At 44.4% G+C, this 16,552-nt stretch overlaps 1 protein-coding gene across 37 annotated transcripts in view; it reads left to right on the forward strand.

Moving 5' to 3' along the window:
• Nucleotides 1-16,552, forward strand: part of Dtna (dystrobrevin, alpha) — a 362,070-nt gene extending 345,518 nt beyond the window's left edge. For 13 of the 37 annotated variants that reach the window (XR_015642372.1, XM_087592974.1, XM_087592976.1 and 10 more), the window contains 4 exons: nucleotides 3,178-3,267; nucleotides 3,868-4,033; nucleotides 8,336-8,468; nucleotides 15,442-16,552. Coding sequence is in view for 36 of the 37 variants with exons in the window: in XM_087592974.1 (XP_087449100.1) it covers nucleotides 3,178-3,267; nucleotides 3,868-4,033; nucleotides 8,336-8,468; nucleotides 15,442-15,582 (530 nt within the window). In the remaining variant the exon portion in view is untranslated. 37 annotated transcript variants of the gene reach the window in all.

Genomic DNA, 16,552 nt, shown 5'->3' on the forward strand with positions numbered 1-16,552 from the left:
AAAGTCATCAGAGCCACGTGCGAGCATTCACAGGAGTGTCCAGGTTTTTGGCTTCTCAGGGTCATAGTCAAAAATTTACACTCAAAATCCGTACAGTCCAGTTACAAATAGGCCTCATAATTTCTGTTTGTAGTTAAAGTTATGTCGCATTCACACCTGTCCCGAGCTGTGCGTGTCCCACAGAGAATGGGTTGGACATCTCTGCAAAAATGTCCTATACTTGAGTCACAGCCTGGCCTGTGCACTTCAGAAAGCTCCTATGGTGATCTTCCTTGCTTCCCCAGTTCTGTCTTCTTTTAGCTTCCGTTACCCTGCCCTGCTTTTTAGTAAATCTTGGAAGTCTCGGGGCATAAAAGCACCTTTAAAGTATTTTGTGAAAACATAGCTTCAATCCATCCTGAGATCCTGATGGAATATCCTCTTCAAAGTCAACACTCAGATCGAATAACCCCAGCTCTTTAACTCTGAGGGCGATGGAACAAGTCATCGTCTTACAGAGTTCTCATGGAGATGCTCTAAAGAACTGTGCCTTGGCCTCAGGAGTCAGAGCTACAAGACTAAGGCTGTACAATCAGCAACAAAGAGCAGAGCTGGTGACCAGGCTTCTCCACAGAGGACCACTGTCTCTGTCTCTTCTCCCGTTGCTAAATAAATAAAACTTGACAAAAGCAGCGGAAGAGATCAAGCATTCATTCTTACCTCACAGTCAATCGCAGGAAGTCAAGGCAACAGGAGCTTGAAGCAAATGGTTACATGGCATCCACGGTCATGAGGCAGGCAGTGAACGCACACAGGCTAGGATTACTTCACATTGTCTACTTCATACAGTCCAGGATCCCGCTTCCAGGGAATGGCCCCCACCAAATTAAGATGAGTTTCCCAAGTCCGTTAAAAATCAAGAGCACCCTGCATGAACGTTCTTGGACGATAACTTTAATCTAGATAACTCTTCACAGGTGTGCATAAAGGTCCATTTCAGGGGTGATTCAAGGTTCTGTCTCAAGGCCCCCGAATCAAGTGATTTAAACCTTTTGCTTTCCATCATTTTACAAGTTTATAGATATTAAGAAATTCCCCTCTTGTATGCCTTTCCAGTCCGGCACACTTCACTCCTAGAATGGCCACTACAGTGCATAGGCCATTCTCAATATTTGCCTGTGTATAAACAGCTGCATCTGTGTGTGTTTATAGCTCATGGACTCTTTCCTTCACACAAATTACACTGTGCATTGCACCTGGGTCTGCAATTCACCTTTTCTTCACATTACAAATATATTAGTGAAGATGTAAGAAAGACATTTGACTATCTTAAAAAAACAAAAACAGAAACCAAATAATGTACCCCAAGGAACCATCTCTGGTGTGCGTGCCAATCATATTTCATGACTTCAGCTAAGCATAAAAAATATGGAGGCATTCCTCCAAACAGTGACAGATGAAGGGAATCAGCAGACAGAAGAAGGAGAAATTGCCAATAAAAGAAAGATGTACAACTTCTTCGTACTAGCGATTGCAGAAATACATATATTTTAATAAGAACCATCCTTCGCCTAGCAGGTTTTCAACATGTTTTTGACATCAGCCATGTCTAAGCATAGTAGCCATGTGTGGAAACAAAGCACCAACCACTCATCATGTATGGGGATAAAATCCTAACACATTTTACCAGCAAAGCTAACAGGCTGTTTTCTTCTGCGATGGAAAACAGGGTCTCCTTGTCAGGGCCTTTCCTTCTAAACATGGATAGCATTCAAGAGCTTCCCACGTCATTCACAAATGTCATTCACACTCCTTTTTAATTTTTTAGAAGGGAAAATACCCTTTCTCCAAATCAGATTTTAAGGAACCTACTGTGTTTTAAATCTCCTGGACCTTTATATTATGGTTAATGGTCTTACTTGGTCTCTTTGATTTAAGTATATTGATTGTTCCCTTCATTTAAGGCTACTTTGTGCAAAATGACGTTGTGTTGCCGACAGGAAGCCCCTAACCCACGAAACACTAGTGCTGTGTAACTCTTGTTTGTAAGTGGCATCTTTGGAGTCTTGACCCCTTTCTTTCAAAGATGTTATGGTAATGAGTGTTCTGTTCCACATCCACCTTGCCTACTCCCACGCAACCCTCCAGATATCCATTTAACCCTTCGTGTGCCTGACATGTAAGAATAATCTTTTTCTACCGTGGACTACCTTCTAACAGTCTAAGTTCAGATATTTTAAGAGCAGAAGCAAATCACCTCATCCTTTTTCCACTCTCTAAGAGCATTCAGTACCTGGTGTCCCAATGTCAAAGTCATCTGTCCTGGGAGCCCTGGTAGGGGACGGAGCCTGTGCTGGCTGGGAGCAGGCTCCAGTGTGCTCAACTGCATGGTTGTGACTGGGAGCACAACAGCTGCTTAAATACAAGCCGGGCTTCGGTTCCATGTGGGTTGTCCTCAGTAGGATGTCCACACCTTCTGATTCACTGGGAGTGTTGACACTTATGCCAGGTCACCGTGCCTTATAATAGTTGACAACGCCTTTCATGTTTCCCAAACTCCAGTTGGAATAATGAAATCCAGGAACTGCCATTGTTCTCTGGGTCTTTTTATGTCAGGGCCAGTGTACTTTTTATTTCCACTCTGGGGTGAGCCAAAGCTCCCATTCTAGCTGTAGGTTATCAAATGAGTTGGCAGACAAACAACATAAAAACCAGGCGTGGAAGGAAAGCTGTGGTATTAACTGAGAACGGGACCCCCGTTGAAGGAATCAGAGAAAGGACTGAAAGAGCTTGAAGGGGCTCGAGACCCCATAAGAACAACAATGCCAACCAACCAGAGCTTCCAGGACTAAGCCACTACCCAAAGACTATACACGGACTGATCCTGGGCTCCAACCTCATAGGTAGCAATGAATAGCCTAGTAAGAGCACCAGTGGAAGGGGAAGTCTTTGGTCCTGCCAAGACTGAACACCTAGTGAACGTGATTGTTGGGGGGAGGGTGGTAATGGGGGAAGGATGGAGAGGGGAAGCCCATAGAGAAGGGGAGGGGGAGTGGTTAGGGGGATGTTGGCCCAGAAACCCGGAAAGGGAATAACAATTGAAATGTAAATAAGAAATACCCAACTTAATAAAGATGAAAAAAAAAGAAAGAAAGAAAAGAAAAGCTGTGGCATTAAATTTCTGCTTCTTCATTGAAGGTTCAAGAAGGAATCTAAGGAATGACCTGCTGGTAGCTGCAGATTCCATCACCAATACCATGTCCTCTCTGGTGAAGGAGCTGAATTCAGGTGTGTTTGGTGCCCTCCCGGGTGACCTTGGTACCTCTCACTTGTAAGTTTACTGTGGAAGGATCCTTAGGTCTCCCTCTAAGAGACCTGATCACAGTGAAATATAAGAGGAGATTTTAACATTTTGAAGGAATTTTTCAGTTTAGTGTGTGTGTGTGTGTGTGTGTGTGTGTGTGTGTGTGTGTGTTCGCGCGCGTGCGCGCGCGCATGCATGTGTGGATATGTGTGACTGTGCACATGCTTTGTTTGTGTGAGACCAAAGAAGCCTTCTGATCCCCTGGGCCGTAGATGGTTGTGACTAGCCTGACATGGGTGCTGGCCTCAGTCTTCTATACTAGCAAGAGGCTCACTCTTAACCACAGAGTCTCTTCTCCAGCCCTGAATACAAGAAAATGAAATGCTGTATATTAAAGTATTTTATAGTTAATTCGTTTCAGTATCAACTTTCACGGGGGGTGGGGAGGACTAACTGGTGTCTGTTGCTGCACGTGGAACCTGGGGACTTTCTTCTAGAACCCAAGCTTCCTGTGGGGCATGGGCCTTTATTTCTGGGTCACAAGCTTCCTAAGGATTCACTCTGTTCCTTCCACTGCCCCCTAGAGGTGGCGAGTGAAACAGAAAGTACGGTGGATTCTGAATTTTCGAGAACTCAGTTTGAGGATCTGGTTCCATCACCGACCTCTGAGAAGTCTTTTCTAGCCCAAATCCACGCCCGAAAACCCGGGTACATTCACGGTGGAGCTACAAGTACCATGCATGGTGACATGTGAGTATCTTGTTCTTGGAAACATTTTCTCAGTAGGCAGCCTCAAGAAAGAGAAAAACAAAACACTGAAAGGGTGCAGTTCCCCTTTCGGCCAGAAGAGGCAGAAGAGTGCTGCATTTAAATTTGCTACTGGGAGTCTGTTCCAAACCGTTTCTAGAAAATCATCAGTAACCTTAAACAGTCAGTGCTTAATAAAAGCCTGGCTCACCTGAGGCACAGGACATGGATAGACCTCAAATAATGATGAAGATTTATTCCCATAAACTTCCTGTAGGTCAAAAACACATCCAGTGCAACTAAGCCATGGTATATTGTGTCCTAGAAACACCCTATACTGTAGGGTGTCAGTCAAGCATTACCCTTCTGACCCATGTGACTGATAGAGAGTTCTAACTTCTTGATGATGTCAGATCACAAGACAGTATCATATATGTGTAGCTAGTGTGGGGCGAGACGAATTCAAAACTCAGAGTACTATCTCTAGTAAATGCATATCATACTTGTATCATGGCAAAGTTGGAAATAAAACACAAAGTTACAAATCACTTGTAGTAATGATGAGGAAAGCCTTCCTCCAGGTCACACATGCCACTTCAGAAGATAAGCCATCCTGTCTCCTGAGTTTACTACATTTTCACTTAAGGGACAGTCATAGTGCTAGATCAGCCTGTGAGCAAAATGAGTATCAACACCACGCAAGCATTGGATAGAAGTCATTAAACACATGGAGTCTCTTTATAAAGGAACATAGTTTGACTCATTAAATATGAATAAATCTGTCCTTCAGAAGCCATTTACAGAGATTATCATCACAAACAGCTGGGGATTCTTTTCCTCTATATGAATAAAAGTCATAGATGGGCAAGGAGCGGCTCCCTAAGCACCGGTGGCCCAGAGTTCCAGAAGCCTGGGGCTTGGCTTATGAATTCCAAAGCGTGTGGCTCTAAGCCTTGAGACCTAAAGGCACTACACTTACCGCTCTGCACTTACTTACGTGTCGGAGTTTGGTGACTATAGTGACACTTCCTGAACTTGAAGTCAAGACCCTCAGATTTTTCGACCCGTGACAGCTCTCTCAAACTACAGTGCTGGTAGTGCCAGCTAATGCCATTGGTTGTTCATAGCATCTTGTCTCTCATACTTTCAGATGCTCTGTGGTCTATCTGTCTGTCTTCTCAACCTCTGCCATTTGTTCTACTCTTAGCTTTGCACAGCTGCTGCCCTTGATCATTTTCTGGAACTCTTCAGATGCCTCCTGGTGCTCCAGCCAAGGGTTTTGAGCATTGTGTCTCCAAGGGTCTATGATTCACTGAAGAATGATGCTTAGAACTCAAATAGTATGTGAACGCGAAGAGAGTTTTATTCTGCAGAAGTCCAACAGGCCGAGATCTCCCATAGGCAACCAAGTTAGCTCAAAAATCTCAATTTTATCCAGAATTGGAATTCTGGGATAGATGAGCTTTCTCTTACTCTATCTCTAAGCATCCGGAACCACTATTAGGGTGTGAGGGCAGGAGCCTGGGCTTTTCTCTATTAGTAACTGACTTGCCTGAGCTTGCCCAGTGCTTAGGCTTAGTCTCCTTAACTGTCAGTTTGAAGTCTGTCATGGAATCAGCCTAGGCTTCAGGGCCTCAGACCCTTCTAACTTTCTCCAGTGTGTCACTCACCACTTTATTCTTGGTGCATGAAGGGTTTCGCTCCTTATGCAACCAACGCAGTCCACTCTACCTATGGTGAGGCCATAAGTAGGAGGAGAATCATTTATTGGGATAATGCCAAAGAGAGATGCCTTCCAGATGGCCCCGACAGGAAAGACTATCTACACACACACACACACACACACACACACACACACACACACACACGTATATGTCTCACAACCCTTAATTATGAGCCAATCGCAGGCCTCAAATTGCACCAAGCATATACTTTTTACTGAGTCCTGGCACGGGTTATCCCCGCCCATCCAGATTCAAAACTGATCAATTGAGCAGAGTTATTTAGTGTTGCAGAGTCCATAGAAGGGAGTCTCCCAAAGCCACTGGAAGTTGCCTGGAATAAGTAACTGGAGCAAGGACTCTTACAATGGGAGCTGTGGCCCTCATGGCCCCTGTGGTTGCAATAATCCTTGGTTACTAGGGTAACAAAGCCAGTTCCAAACAGTCAGACGCCAGAATTTCAGGCTGGCCATTTGTCAAAGATGTGCTGCTTGGCAGACAGCTCCCCACTCAAGACAACAATGGTAGGAAAAGGGTCACCTGGCTGTCACAATAGAAAACAATAGAAGACTGCTTATGCTAAAAACTAGGAATTTACATTCCTATTAGTATTTAAGGAAGTGTGACTCCTAACCCAGCACCCTTAGGGAGAGTTGTCTCTTATGTCTACTTGCCTGACTAAGTTAGCCTTATTTGACACTCCCACTAGGCTTGCTGTGACTGTCTATCTGCAGAGGAAACATAGGCTGAACGTTGGGGAACTAGCTGAACTAATATTGGAAGAGCCCAGCCTGGGAGGGAGCAATGTAAGGAGGAGAAGAGGGAAGTGAGGTGGTGGGGACAAGTGTCAGGATAAATGTGGTCAAGGGCTGAAGGCACTGAACCCACAACAGAAGGATAATACTTAACATGAAAAGTGCTTCAAACTGGTCTACAAAATAAACTGCTTTACAAAGCCGGTGAAGAAACCTTCCAGAAGTCCTTCTGGTGCTGTGGCTCTCAGTCTAAGTAATGAGTACAAGACCAGAAGTAACAGAGTCCTAGAACCCTGTTTTGAAAGCCAGCAGCAGCCTGTAAGAGCAGAAGAAAATAGTTAGACCACCATTTAAAATAGCAGTGTGTGCCTTGTTCTATTTTTCAGTTTGCTTTCTTGTCCTTTCCTATAAAATTGAGAATTGCTTGATATGTTATTCAAAGTAGTAAACTGTCATATTTTTCCCATAAATATATGTATATATAGTCATCTTTTATTATTATACATTTTATAATAGCAACATAACACGTCTTTGCCCCAATCCTAAAACCCAAGCCTGTGAAAGGCCTCCTCACTTTTAACCTGCTCTCCCTTGGTTGCCACTGTTATTAAAATCTCGTTAAATAGCAGCCTGCGCCTATCCAGACAGAACACCCAAACCAACATGGTTCCACGTGGAGAGATTTAATGGAAGAACGAGACAAGGGGAAGGGGGCAAGAGAAAGAAGAGAAAAGAGAAAGAGGGCAGAGAGAGTCTGCCTTTTATTTGGAATGTGATGTAAAGATTCCCAGGTGGAGGTGCGAATTGAGTCAAAAGGTCTTCTGGGAATGTATGGTCGTTGCCATGGCAACACTGACCAACCGTGTGGCTGCTGAAGGCAATTCCTGATACCAACAGCCGCGGACTAGGACCAGCTTACCTCAAACAATTTGGTGGTGGAAAATGGAAAATTCAGAGTCCTCACAGATTCTTTTAGGTCTGGCCCTAAACCTCCAAAAGTAATACACCCCATAGATGAGGAAGCCATGAGCAGTCACATTTAATGTCTACCCCAAACCGCCTTAGCTCACTGCTTCATTTCGGAGGGTGTTTTACCCTCAGCACTGCCTAAGCGTGTACTGTTTCAGCCCCACGAACATGGTTTGATTTCGGTGGTGAACCTGTGAATCCTTTACACCTGGGAGAAGTGGGTGGGAAGGGTCCCCATTTGTGAATGAAGTCGTTCTTATTTGCTTCTTTTATAAATGAAATTGGAGAATGCAAATGGATTTTCAGATTTAGGGATCGTCGTATGGGTGTGATATCCTACTATCAAGATATATAATATTATAAGACTTATACCATAAAGTGTGCTTACATATGTGTGTGTGTGTGTGTGCGTGTGCATAGTACAACACAAAGATTTAAATCATGATGCACACATTTCCTTAAGTGTTATTTCACTAGAGGGCTCACTTTCCTTTTGGAACGGGGAAAAAATTCTCGTGTTGAAACTGTGTGTTCCTTGTAAAGACAAATTTGCCTTGTTGAACATTTTAAGGGGTATCATTCCTTTATGCCATATAAAAACATAAATGGCCAATGACTTCCACACTGGGTTTGATTAAAAGGAAAACAGTTTACTCCCATATTTCTCCACACTTTAGGGTTTTTTCTTTTTTTTTTTTTAATTAAGTTTTTCCTTTGAGTCAAAGAAGACACGAATGTGAGCTAGGGGCGCTCAGGGCAAACACACGGGGGGGGGGGGGGGAGCAAAAGCCGCCCAGGAGTCCTGAGTCCCAGCCGCTCTCCTCGACTCCACTCCCAAACGCCTCTTGTGTTTTTCCCAGGGTCCCGGAAGACGGAGATCCTTACCCGCAACCGGAGGATGGCAACTACGAGAACGAGTCTGTGCGGCAGCTGGAGAACGAGCTGCAGATGGAGGAGTACCTGAAGCAGAAGCTGCAGGATGAGGCCTACCAGGTACAGGAGGCCGCGGCAGGCCCGCCCCCTCGCCACGGCCCTCCTCAACGGGGTCCCGCCTATTAAATGGGGGCCTTCCTCCCTCTCTCTTCCCTACCTTTCCAGAATATTCTGGAATTCTCAGTCCACGCATCCCAGGCACCAGTGTTGTAAATGCCTCTTGTAGATGTCTATTTATTCTTCCAAATTCTCATCTGAAAAGTGAAAGGGACCTGTGTGACATTGGAAGAATCATGGCGCCTACCAGTTCAAACACTTCAGGATTGTGAGGAAAGAAAAGTGGGGGTTTTTTCCCCTAAATTAAAATATAGGAGCCTGGGGAGGTGGTTCAGTGGTTAGAGCACTTGCTGAGAAAGTGTAAAAGACCGGAGTTTGGGTCTCCAGAATCCGTTTAAATGTCAGAAAAGCTTGGCAGCCCAGCCTTAATTCCAGCAATCAGCTGAGAACCCACAGAACATAGCAACTGCAACAAAAAAAAATAGTATAATTACTTACCCTTGCCAAAAGTAATGAATTTGCCCCTGGGGACACGCCATTGCCTGCGTCTCCACAGGTGTGCTTGGGCCTCTGGGGGCTCAGGGATGTTTGTCTGACAGAGGCCGGCTGGTCCCAGCCCTGGAAGGTGGTTGTTTTCCTCTCTGACTTTGTCTAATGGCCACACAAGCTTCTCCAGAGGCTTAGGTCAACAGTGGCCCTCCCTCCCTCTGTCAGGGAAAGACAGAGACTCAGTGAGTCCCAACTGTCCCTTGCCTCTGTATTATAAAGACTGAGCCTTGACATTTTCCCCCAAGCCACAGTAATGCCCATGTTCACTCAAAAAGTGGTGCTGCTCTAAATGCGCCTCCCTTGCACCTTTCAGAAGCAGTGAAAATGTTTTTCAAACCATTTCAAAAGTAATGATGATGATGGTGATGATGGTGGTGGCGGTGGTGGTGATGGTGATGATGGTGATTGTGATTAGTGTATTGAGCCAGCGTCTGTGCTACAAAAATGTTCACCTGATTCCAAAGCTGAGGTGAGGGCTTACTCTTTGTGACTTCTGCGGCTCACCTATAGAGAGAAACTAGCTTTGTATGAAGTTGTCAGGGAGTCTCTGAGAAATCTAAGGGTTGCTATCCTGTAGGCATGCCGTGTGAGTCTGCACACGGAGGAGAGACATATAGCTAGGTCAGCAACAGTCCGATTTGGACTGTCGGAGATGCCTGCCGGTCCCTGTTCTTCAATTTTATCATCAGTTTCTGGGATTTAGCGACAACAGCCACTATAATTGTAGATTTTTTTGGTGACTTTTCTCTAGTCTACACCAAATATTACATTCCTAATGAATTAATAATTAATGGTACGTGAGTAAATTAAAGGCCGGGTTCTATGAATGACAAGATCTAGCTGGAGTTTTGCCTAGCACGATAAATCTCTGGTTCCTCTCTCTTTGCCTTCCCATGCTCAGTGATCTCAAGGAAAAAAGTAGGGAAGGGACCATGTGTTCTCACTCAAATGCGTATCCTGGAGGACAGTGGGATGGTTTCTTCCAAGGCCCTGTAAGCTGCAATGACAGGGTGGATGGAATGCATCTGTCGCTCACTGGACTCTCTCTCCCGCTCTGTGTGTCTCTGTGCATGGCTTCCAGCCAAATAATTCACCAGCTTGACTGCCTCACGGACTTGACATGTCACCTTTCTCGTTTGTGTCCTTTGTCACCCACAGGTCAGCTTGCAAGGTTGAATGCAATATCCTTTTCTCACTCTCCTCTCAAGTAAGTACCCTGTTGTTTGGAAGGAAGCATGGACACTGTAGGCTGAGCTGGGATGACTCAGCCTAAGCTCATAGTCACTCTTTCTTTCTAAGCGATACGGTGTACTCTGTCGCTGCCACTATCAGAACGGTAACTCCACAGAGCTCATTATATGCCCGAGTAAATCCCCCTGACATCCCTGGAATTGGCTTTTTACCTGTTGATTAGGGAAGTTGTCACAGAAAATCCCGTGGTTCCTGAGATGCATTACAGTGTCTGTAGCCACATCACCAATGGCATCAGAGAAGAAGATCAAGTTACTTCAGCATGTCTGGATGTCAGCGTCTTAGTCCCCAAAGAACAAATGTGTCCCTTAGCAAGGGACAACGCAACCAACGAAAAAAGTCCTGCAGCTTTGTGCTTCGAGGGTGACTAGTTGAAATCCACTGAGGGGGTTAGCGTGATAGAAGCTTTTAACTTAAGGCAGCATTTGGGTAATTTTATCCAACTCTAAAGATTTACCCAACACTGAGCCAAATTCTCAAGTTGATTTTTTTTTGATCACTGAAAGACTGACACTTGACTGTCAAGATCACTTGAGTATCACGGTCCAAGTCTTGGGCTCTGCATTTTATTAGACCAATTTTTAAGTATTAATCTGACTGAAGCTAAGCATAATCTAGATAAATGATTAAGCCTTATGAGTTTCACTTTCCTCTGTACATCATGATAAACACACACAGGAGGTGGGCACGTGACATATAGTTTTAAAGAGCTTAAGTACACCATAATTAGCTGTGGACATACACACCTGTGCATGGCTCCACTATGTCCCATGCATCAGATCCCATGCAGTACTCAGGAGCTTGCCACAGTCCTCGTGGAAGTGTGTGGGAAAAGTCGTTTCAACTTTTATAAACAAGCCAGGACTCAGCTACTGGCAGTGATGGAAGAGCCCACTGCCCCATAGTCTAGATGGCTTCTCTAGCTCTAGCTACTGGCCATCTGGTCCCTCATCACCCTCATCCCAGCCTAAGCTAACACACTTCCTACAGCAATCAGCCTGGCCTTGATGAAGGACCTGTCTAGAGCAGTTACATAATCCTTCCCAACTGTGGGATCACATGAGTCTGCAGGGCAGCCAACAATGCACTCTGCCAACCCTGGATGCTAATTTTAGGAACGAACACATTTCTTCAACAACATTTCAAGTAGTAATGGATTTACACTAGTTTAAATACTACAAACATCCTCCCTCCGATGCCAGGTTCAAATCAAGTGAGTAAGTTCGCACTGAGAGGCAGACCTCCTGAGCTATATGGGCAGATCTTACAGCTACACTCTCCCTTTGCCCTCCCTTGCCTTGGAAAGTGTAACCACACATGTTCTCCTAATCCACAGTGACTACAGCGAAAAACATTCCCAGGAGCTGTTTCTGAAAATATTCACTCCAGTTATAGAAAATCTAGTCCCACAGGAAAGGCCTTCTCTTAATAGCATTTTCTTTCTCTTAGTTCCAGCAACTTAACCATTTTTGTTCTGGGTGTTCTTTAACAGCAGGAACACGTTCTTAGGAAAACATTAGTTTTTAAAAGATAATAAACCGGCCTTGATATAAACCCACATAAAAATTGTATCATGTTCTTTTCAAACCTAAAAGCCCTTTTTGTTTGTTTTTTATTTTCTTGGAAACTTGTCAGTAAGCAAATGAAACCCTCTGTCATTTGCCACAGAGACACTTTAATCCCATGGCATTCCACAGGAGTCTAAATGCAAGCCAGCCTCTTACTAAATCAACTAGTGGGGCGAAATGCATTTAAAATCTTACAAAGTACTATTAAAAATAGTGGCATTTCACCTTTATAGCTCCTTTTATCCTACTATAATGGTCTTAATGAACTCAATAGAATTGAAATTTTTGGAGTAGCTACATTATTATGTTTTTGTTTGAACTCTCTGACCCAAGGCACATGCCGTTCCTAACTAAGAGTCCTAAACCAACTTTGTTGGCTTGGTATTAGTCAGCTAGCCCCTGAGACAGAGACCTCCATGAAAAGGGCAGAACATGGGACCTAAGAAATAAGGAAGACTCTTCCTCTGCTCAAATTGGTCTATAGGCCTGTTAGTAAGCCACGGTGTGACTGTAACTCTTGATGAGCCTCAAGGGCACCCCAGGGATCCCTTAACAAGGATGTTCAATGAAGAGAACCCCCACGGTGTGTCTTCCAGAAGACACATAGTGTTCATTGACATTGATTTTTTATTTACATAGGAAGGAAATACAATAAGTGTGTGTGTGTGTGTGTGTGTGTGTGTGTGTGTGTGTGAGAGAGAGAGAGGGGGGGGAGGGGGGGGAGACTCTATGCTATTTATCCCTAATTTAGAAACAGTTTTCACCTGTTAAAAAAATCACACACTCCTTATCCCCAGGCAAGCTATAGACAGATGAGGAAAGTGGTGGAGAGAGCTGCGCCCACCCGACAGAGAGGAGGAAGACTGCATCGTGGAAGCAGCCTAAGCCCTCGCTCGCTCGCTCGGAGAGAGGAGCCGCCACACCCAGCAGCTCCGACAACCCCTCCCCTAAAGATTTGTTCCGATGCCTGTAGTGCAGCTAGCTATTTTTCTGTTCTAAAATTTGTAGTTCCTAGGTTTGTGTTTTAGAAGGGGGTGGGGCCCGAGACTTCTGTTCTTAGATAACTTATCAACTCCATCTTCCAACCATGGCTCACCCCTGGTTCAGAGCAAACACCCACAGGCTTGAGGGAGAGCCTGCTGCTGTTATACAGAACAGTAGTACTGATGAGCATTTTAAACCTTTGCACACAATACTGAACCTATTCAGTTTACAACGACAATATTAATACTGTTTGTAGCTAGAATTTCCATTTCTGGATTCTTAGAGATTTTAGCCAAGACGGTTTTATTATCTACTATACATTTTCCCCCACAGCAACTGGGAGAGGGCTGGAGGGGGGGAGACAACAATCTACAATAAAATATGGTTTCTGAGTGTCCAAACTCAGAACCCAGGAGCCAAGAAGGGTCCTTGGCCTGCCCATGTCCCCAAGTCCCTCTGAGAAATGACTTCAACCTACCAACAGGAATAATGGGTTCGTGAAGCTTATTTCCAATTGTTTCCCTTCAACATAGTCTAACAAATCAGCCATAGAATTTAGTGTAAATACTTTTTCCAAATAGATATCATATTCAAAAAAAATGAAAGAGAGACAACATTCAAATGATATAGAATCTAGTTTTTAAAATCAGCACAGATCTTCTTTAAAAACTGTGAACTATGTTTTGGAATACTCGTTACTAAAGCTGTTTATAAACCACAGGTGCCATAAGATTCCCCCCTTCGGACTACAGTTACCTGCACTCCTCCAGGTCTTGCTCTCCACATTGTATCCTTAGGAAGCATGTCTTACACAGCACTGCTCATTGACAAGTTCCCTCATCGGTAGTCCCGAGGCCTTCAGCTTTAAATGTATGGGCTTAAAGTGCGCTTGCTCCACTCTTCTTTCTGAATGTCGATTGCCTTACCTGGCCACCTGGTGTTCTGCATGCGGGGGTGGTGGTGTGGGCATGTGAAGGAGACAGACAAGCTCTTCAAAGTGGTATTGGGATTTCACACTCAGTTAGAAAATGGCGTATAAAGGAACTGTCAAAGGCAAGAGGATAAGAGCCTATGGATGGCCCCCTTCTCGAGGCCCCTCGTCAGAGAGACCTCAGAGGAGCCTCCCTTAGCAATTCTGGGGAAAATGGAAAAGTAATTGGTTGTTCCAAGATCTGATGTATAAGGAAAAGAAAACGCCAGTCTAGCTGCTGGCTGTCTTAAAACTAGAAGCCTCTCTGGAATTCCTGTTTGTGTTTGTTTTTGGTTTTGATTTTTTTTCTTCTAAAAGAAAGAAGGGAATCACTTCAGAACAATGATTTGCTCAGAACGTGTCTGACAGACCAGCAATGTTAATATCACCCCAAAGTCTTACCAATGTGAAGATCCAACCCAGACCTGTAGAATCAGAAACTCTGGGGTCTGAACCTGGTGATCGATGTTTTAATTGCCCCCACCAACAGTTCTGATGTGTGCTATAAAGTGGAAATCATTGTTCTAGAATAGACTGGTATAACCAAGAGTGAAAAAGGCCTTATCCAGGGCTAGGGTGTTACTCAATTGGCCAACTGCTTGCCTACCATACCAAAGCCCTGGGTTCGAACTTCCAGAGCTGAGTAAAACTGGCATGTTGATGCGTGCCTATTATCCCAGCACTCAGGAGATGGAGGCAGGAAGATTGGGAGTTCAAGATCCTCCTCAGCTACATAGTGAATTTGAGGCCAGCCTGGGATGTATGACACCCTGTCTTGAAGAAGCAGGGTGGGGGGAAGGTGGTATTCAGAATTAATAAGAAATGTTCTGAGCGGACCTCAGATTTAATTTTTCTTACCAGGCTGGCAAAAGCCTTCTCCCACCCCCCCACACCCCTGGTCTATAATTGAGTGGCTAAGAACTCGCTTTCTGACCCCACTGTGTGCAGAGGGATCTTCGTGTTCTTGCCTCTGCGTTTGGTCAGAAACTCTCCCCATGGCTGCCCTTTAAACAAAAGCATTTGCTTCGAGGATAGCCAAGGGCATGATCGGCATCAGCAGAGGACCCCATGCTGTCCCTGGGTGTTCTTAGTCTATTTTTTTTTCCAGAAAACTCTCCTGGCAAACTTCCCTGAGGCTAGCACCAAAGTCGCACAACTGCACAGTTCTCTGGTTTCTTTGCACAGGTGGATTTTGTTGTGGGTTCTGTTGGTGTCTTTAATGTTCATCTCTCTCCCCCTGCCCATCATCCTCTGTGAAATCACACCTCTCTAGATGGTGCAGGTGGCCATTGGTGCCTCATACTCAGTACTAAAAAACCACTACATCCCCCGGTACCTGCATTTCTGTCAGCTCAAGTCAGAGTCACGTAGCACTTACATTAGAACTCAGACCCTGCTGGTGGCCCTCAGTCGCTGGCTGGACTGAACTGACCCCATGTTGTCTCTTGGGTTTTCTACATTACAGTGTGTGTCTAAGGTTGAAACCATCCTGCTACAAACCTTCCCTCACATCGCAGTTTCCATTACCAAACAGCTCCGTCCCCTGGGACTGACTCCATCACACAAAGCCATTACAAGAACTCTCTCGAAACCTCCCCCCAACCCCCGTCAGTGAGCAATCTCTCACTAACCAGCCACCTTTTCTTTCTCTTAGCGCCACGTCAGCACTGAGACCAGACTCAAGCACCCCTGTCCTGTAACCGAGACAAAATGGCGTGTGTTGTTTTGGGGTTTTGTGATTGTCGGTGGATTTCTTTCCTTGGCTCTCCAAATTTACTTTTGGGGCCTGTTCTAAATGCAAACCCAGCAGGTTTCATCCGTCCTGTCCATTCTATTCAACTATATCTCACAGGGGTTGTTCTTTCTCATTCCACAACGAATTGCACATCAGAACTGATGGCCTAAGAATGAACACTGGTCTAACAGAGCCAAACCTCCCCACAGCATTGTGGTCAAGGAGGTGGGTGAAGTCTACTGTATAGGATTCAGGAACTGGTTGTGGTTTGTCAGGATGGAGGTTGGGGTAAGTTTGATTGGTCCAAGGGAGACGTGTCGGAGACTATGAAGATGGATTATTGGATGGTCTATAATAAGGCAGGGAAGGTTCATTTGTAAGTAGTAATATGAACTGAATTGCATTAAGATTGTGGCCTTTGTGTGATATATACTATGTATTTTCTTATATGCATGAGCCAAACTGTTGTGATATAATTTAGCACTGATGTCTGCTCTTATTTTGACCATCTTCGTCCACTGTTATTAGTTCTTGGCCGTTAAGTGTAGATAGATATTGTAAATATGGCAGCCTTGGTTGCTATGCTCACATTGGTTCGATTCCACGCAAGGAGACACAAGCAAAGAACTCCACTGTGTCCTCAGAAAACAGGGCATTTTTCCCTTTGAACCAAAAAGAAAGAAAAAAAAGTCAGAAGCATTCATTACATCTTGAGGCTAATTAACATAAGACATTTTAAATTGTGACTACTGTAATTTGACCCCATAACCAATTCAGGAACACTAAAGAGTTCACTATATCCATGGTTATTGTAACAAAACTACTATAGTCTGTTGTTTTGTTTTGTTGATATTGCTGTTAAGTATTGGGATGTGTGTGTGTGTGTGTGTGTGTGTGTGTGTGTGTGTGTGTGTGTGTGTTGGAACCTCCTGGGGACATGTTATATTTTGAAGTGATTAAACTATTTAATTGTGTGTCTATATTTTGGAATGGAATTATTTCTTCATTAAAAATGTTTTTTAAAACACTA

This window comes from Rattus norvegicus, chromosome 18 (assembly GCF_021556685.1).
Source record: "Rattus norvegicus strain SHRSP/BbbUtx chromosome 18, alternate assembly SHRSP_T2T, whole genome shotgun sequence".
Taxonomy (NCBI): Eukaryota; Metazoa; Chordata; class Mammalia; order Rodentia; family Muridae; genus Rattus; species Rattus norvegicus.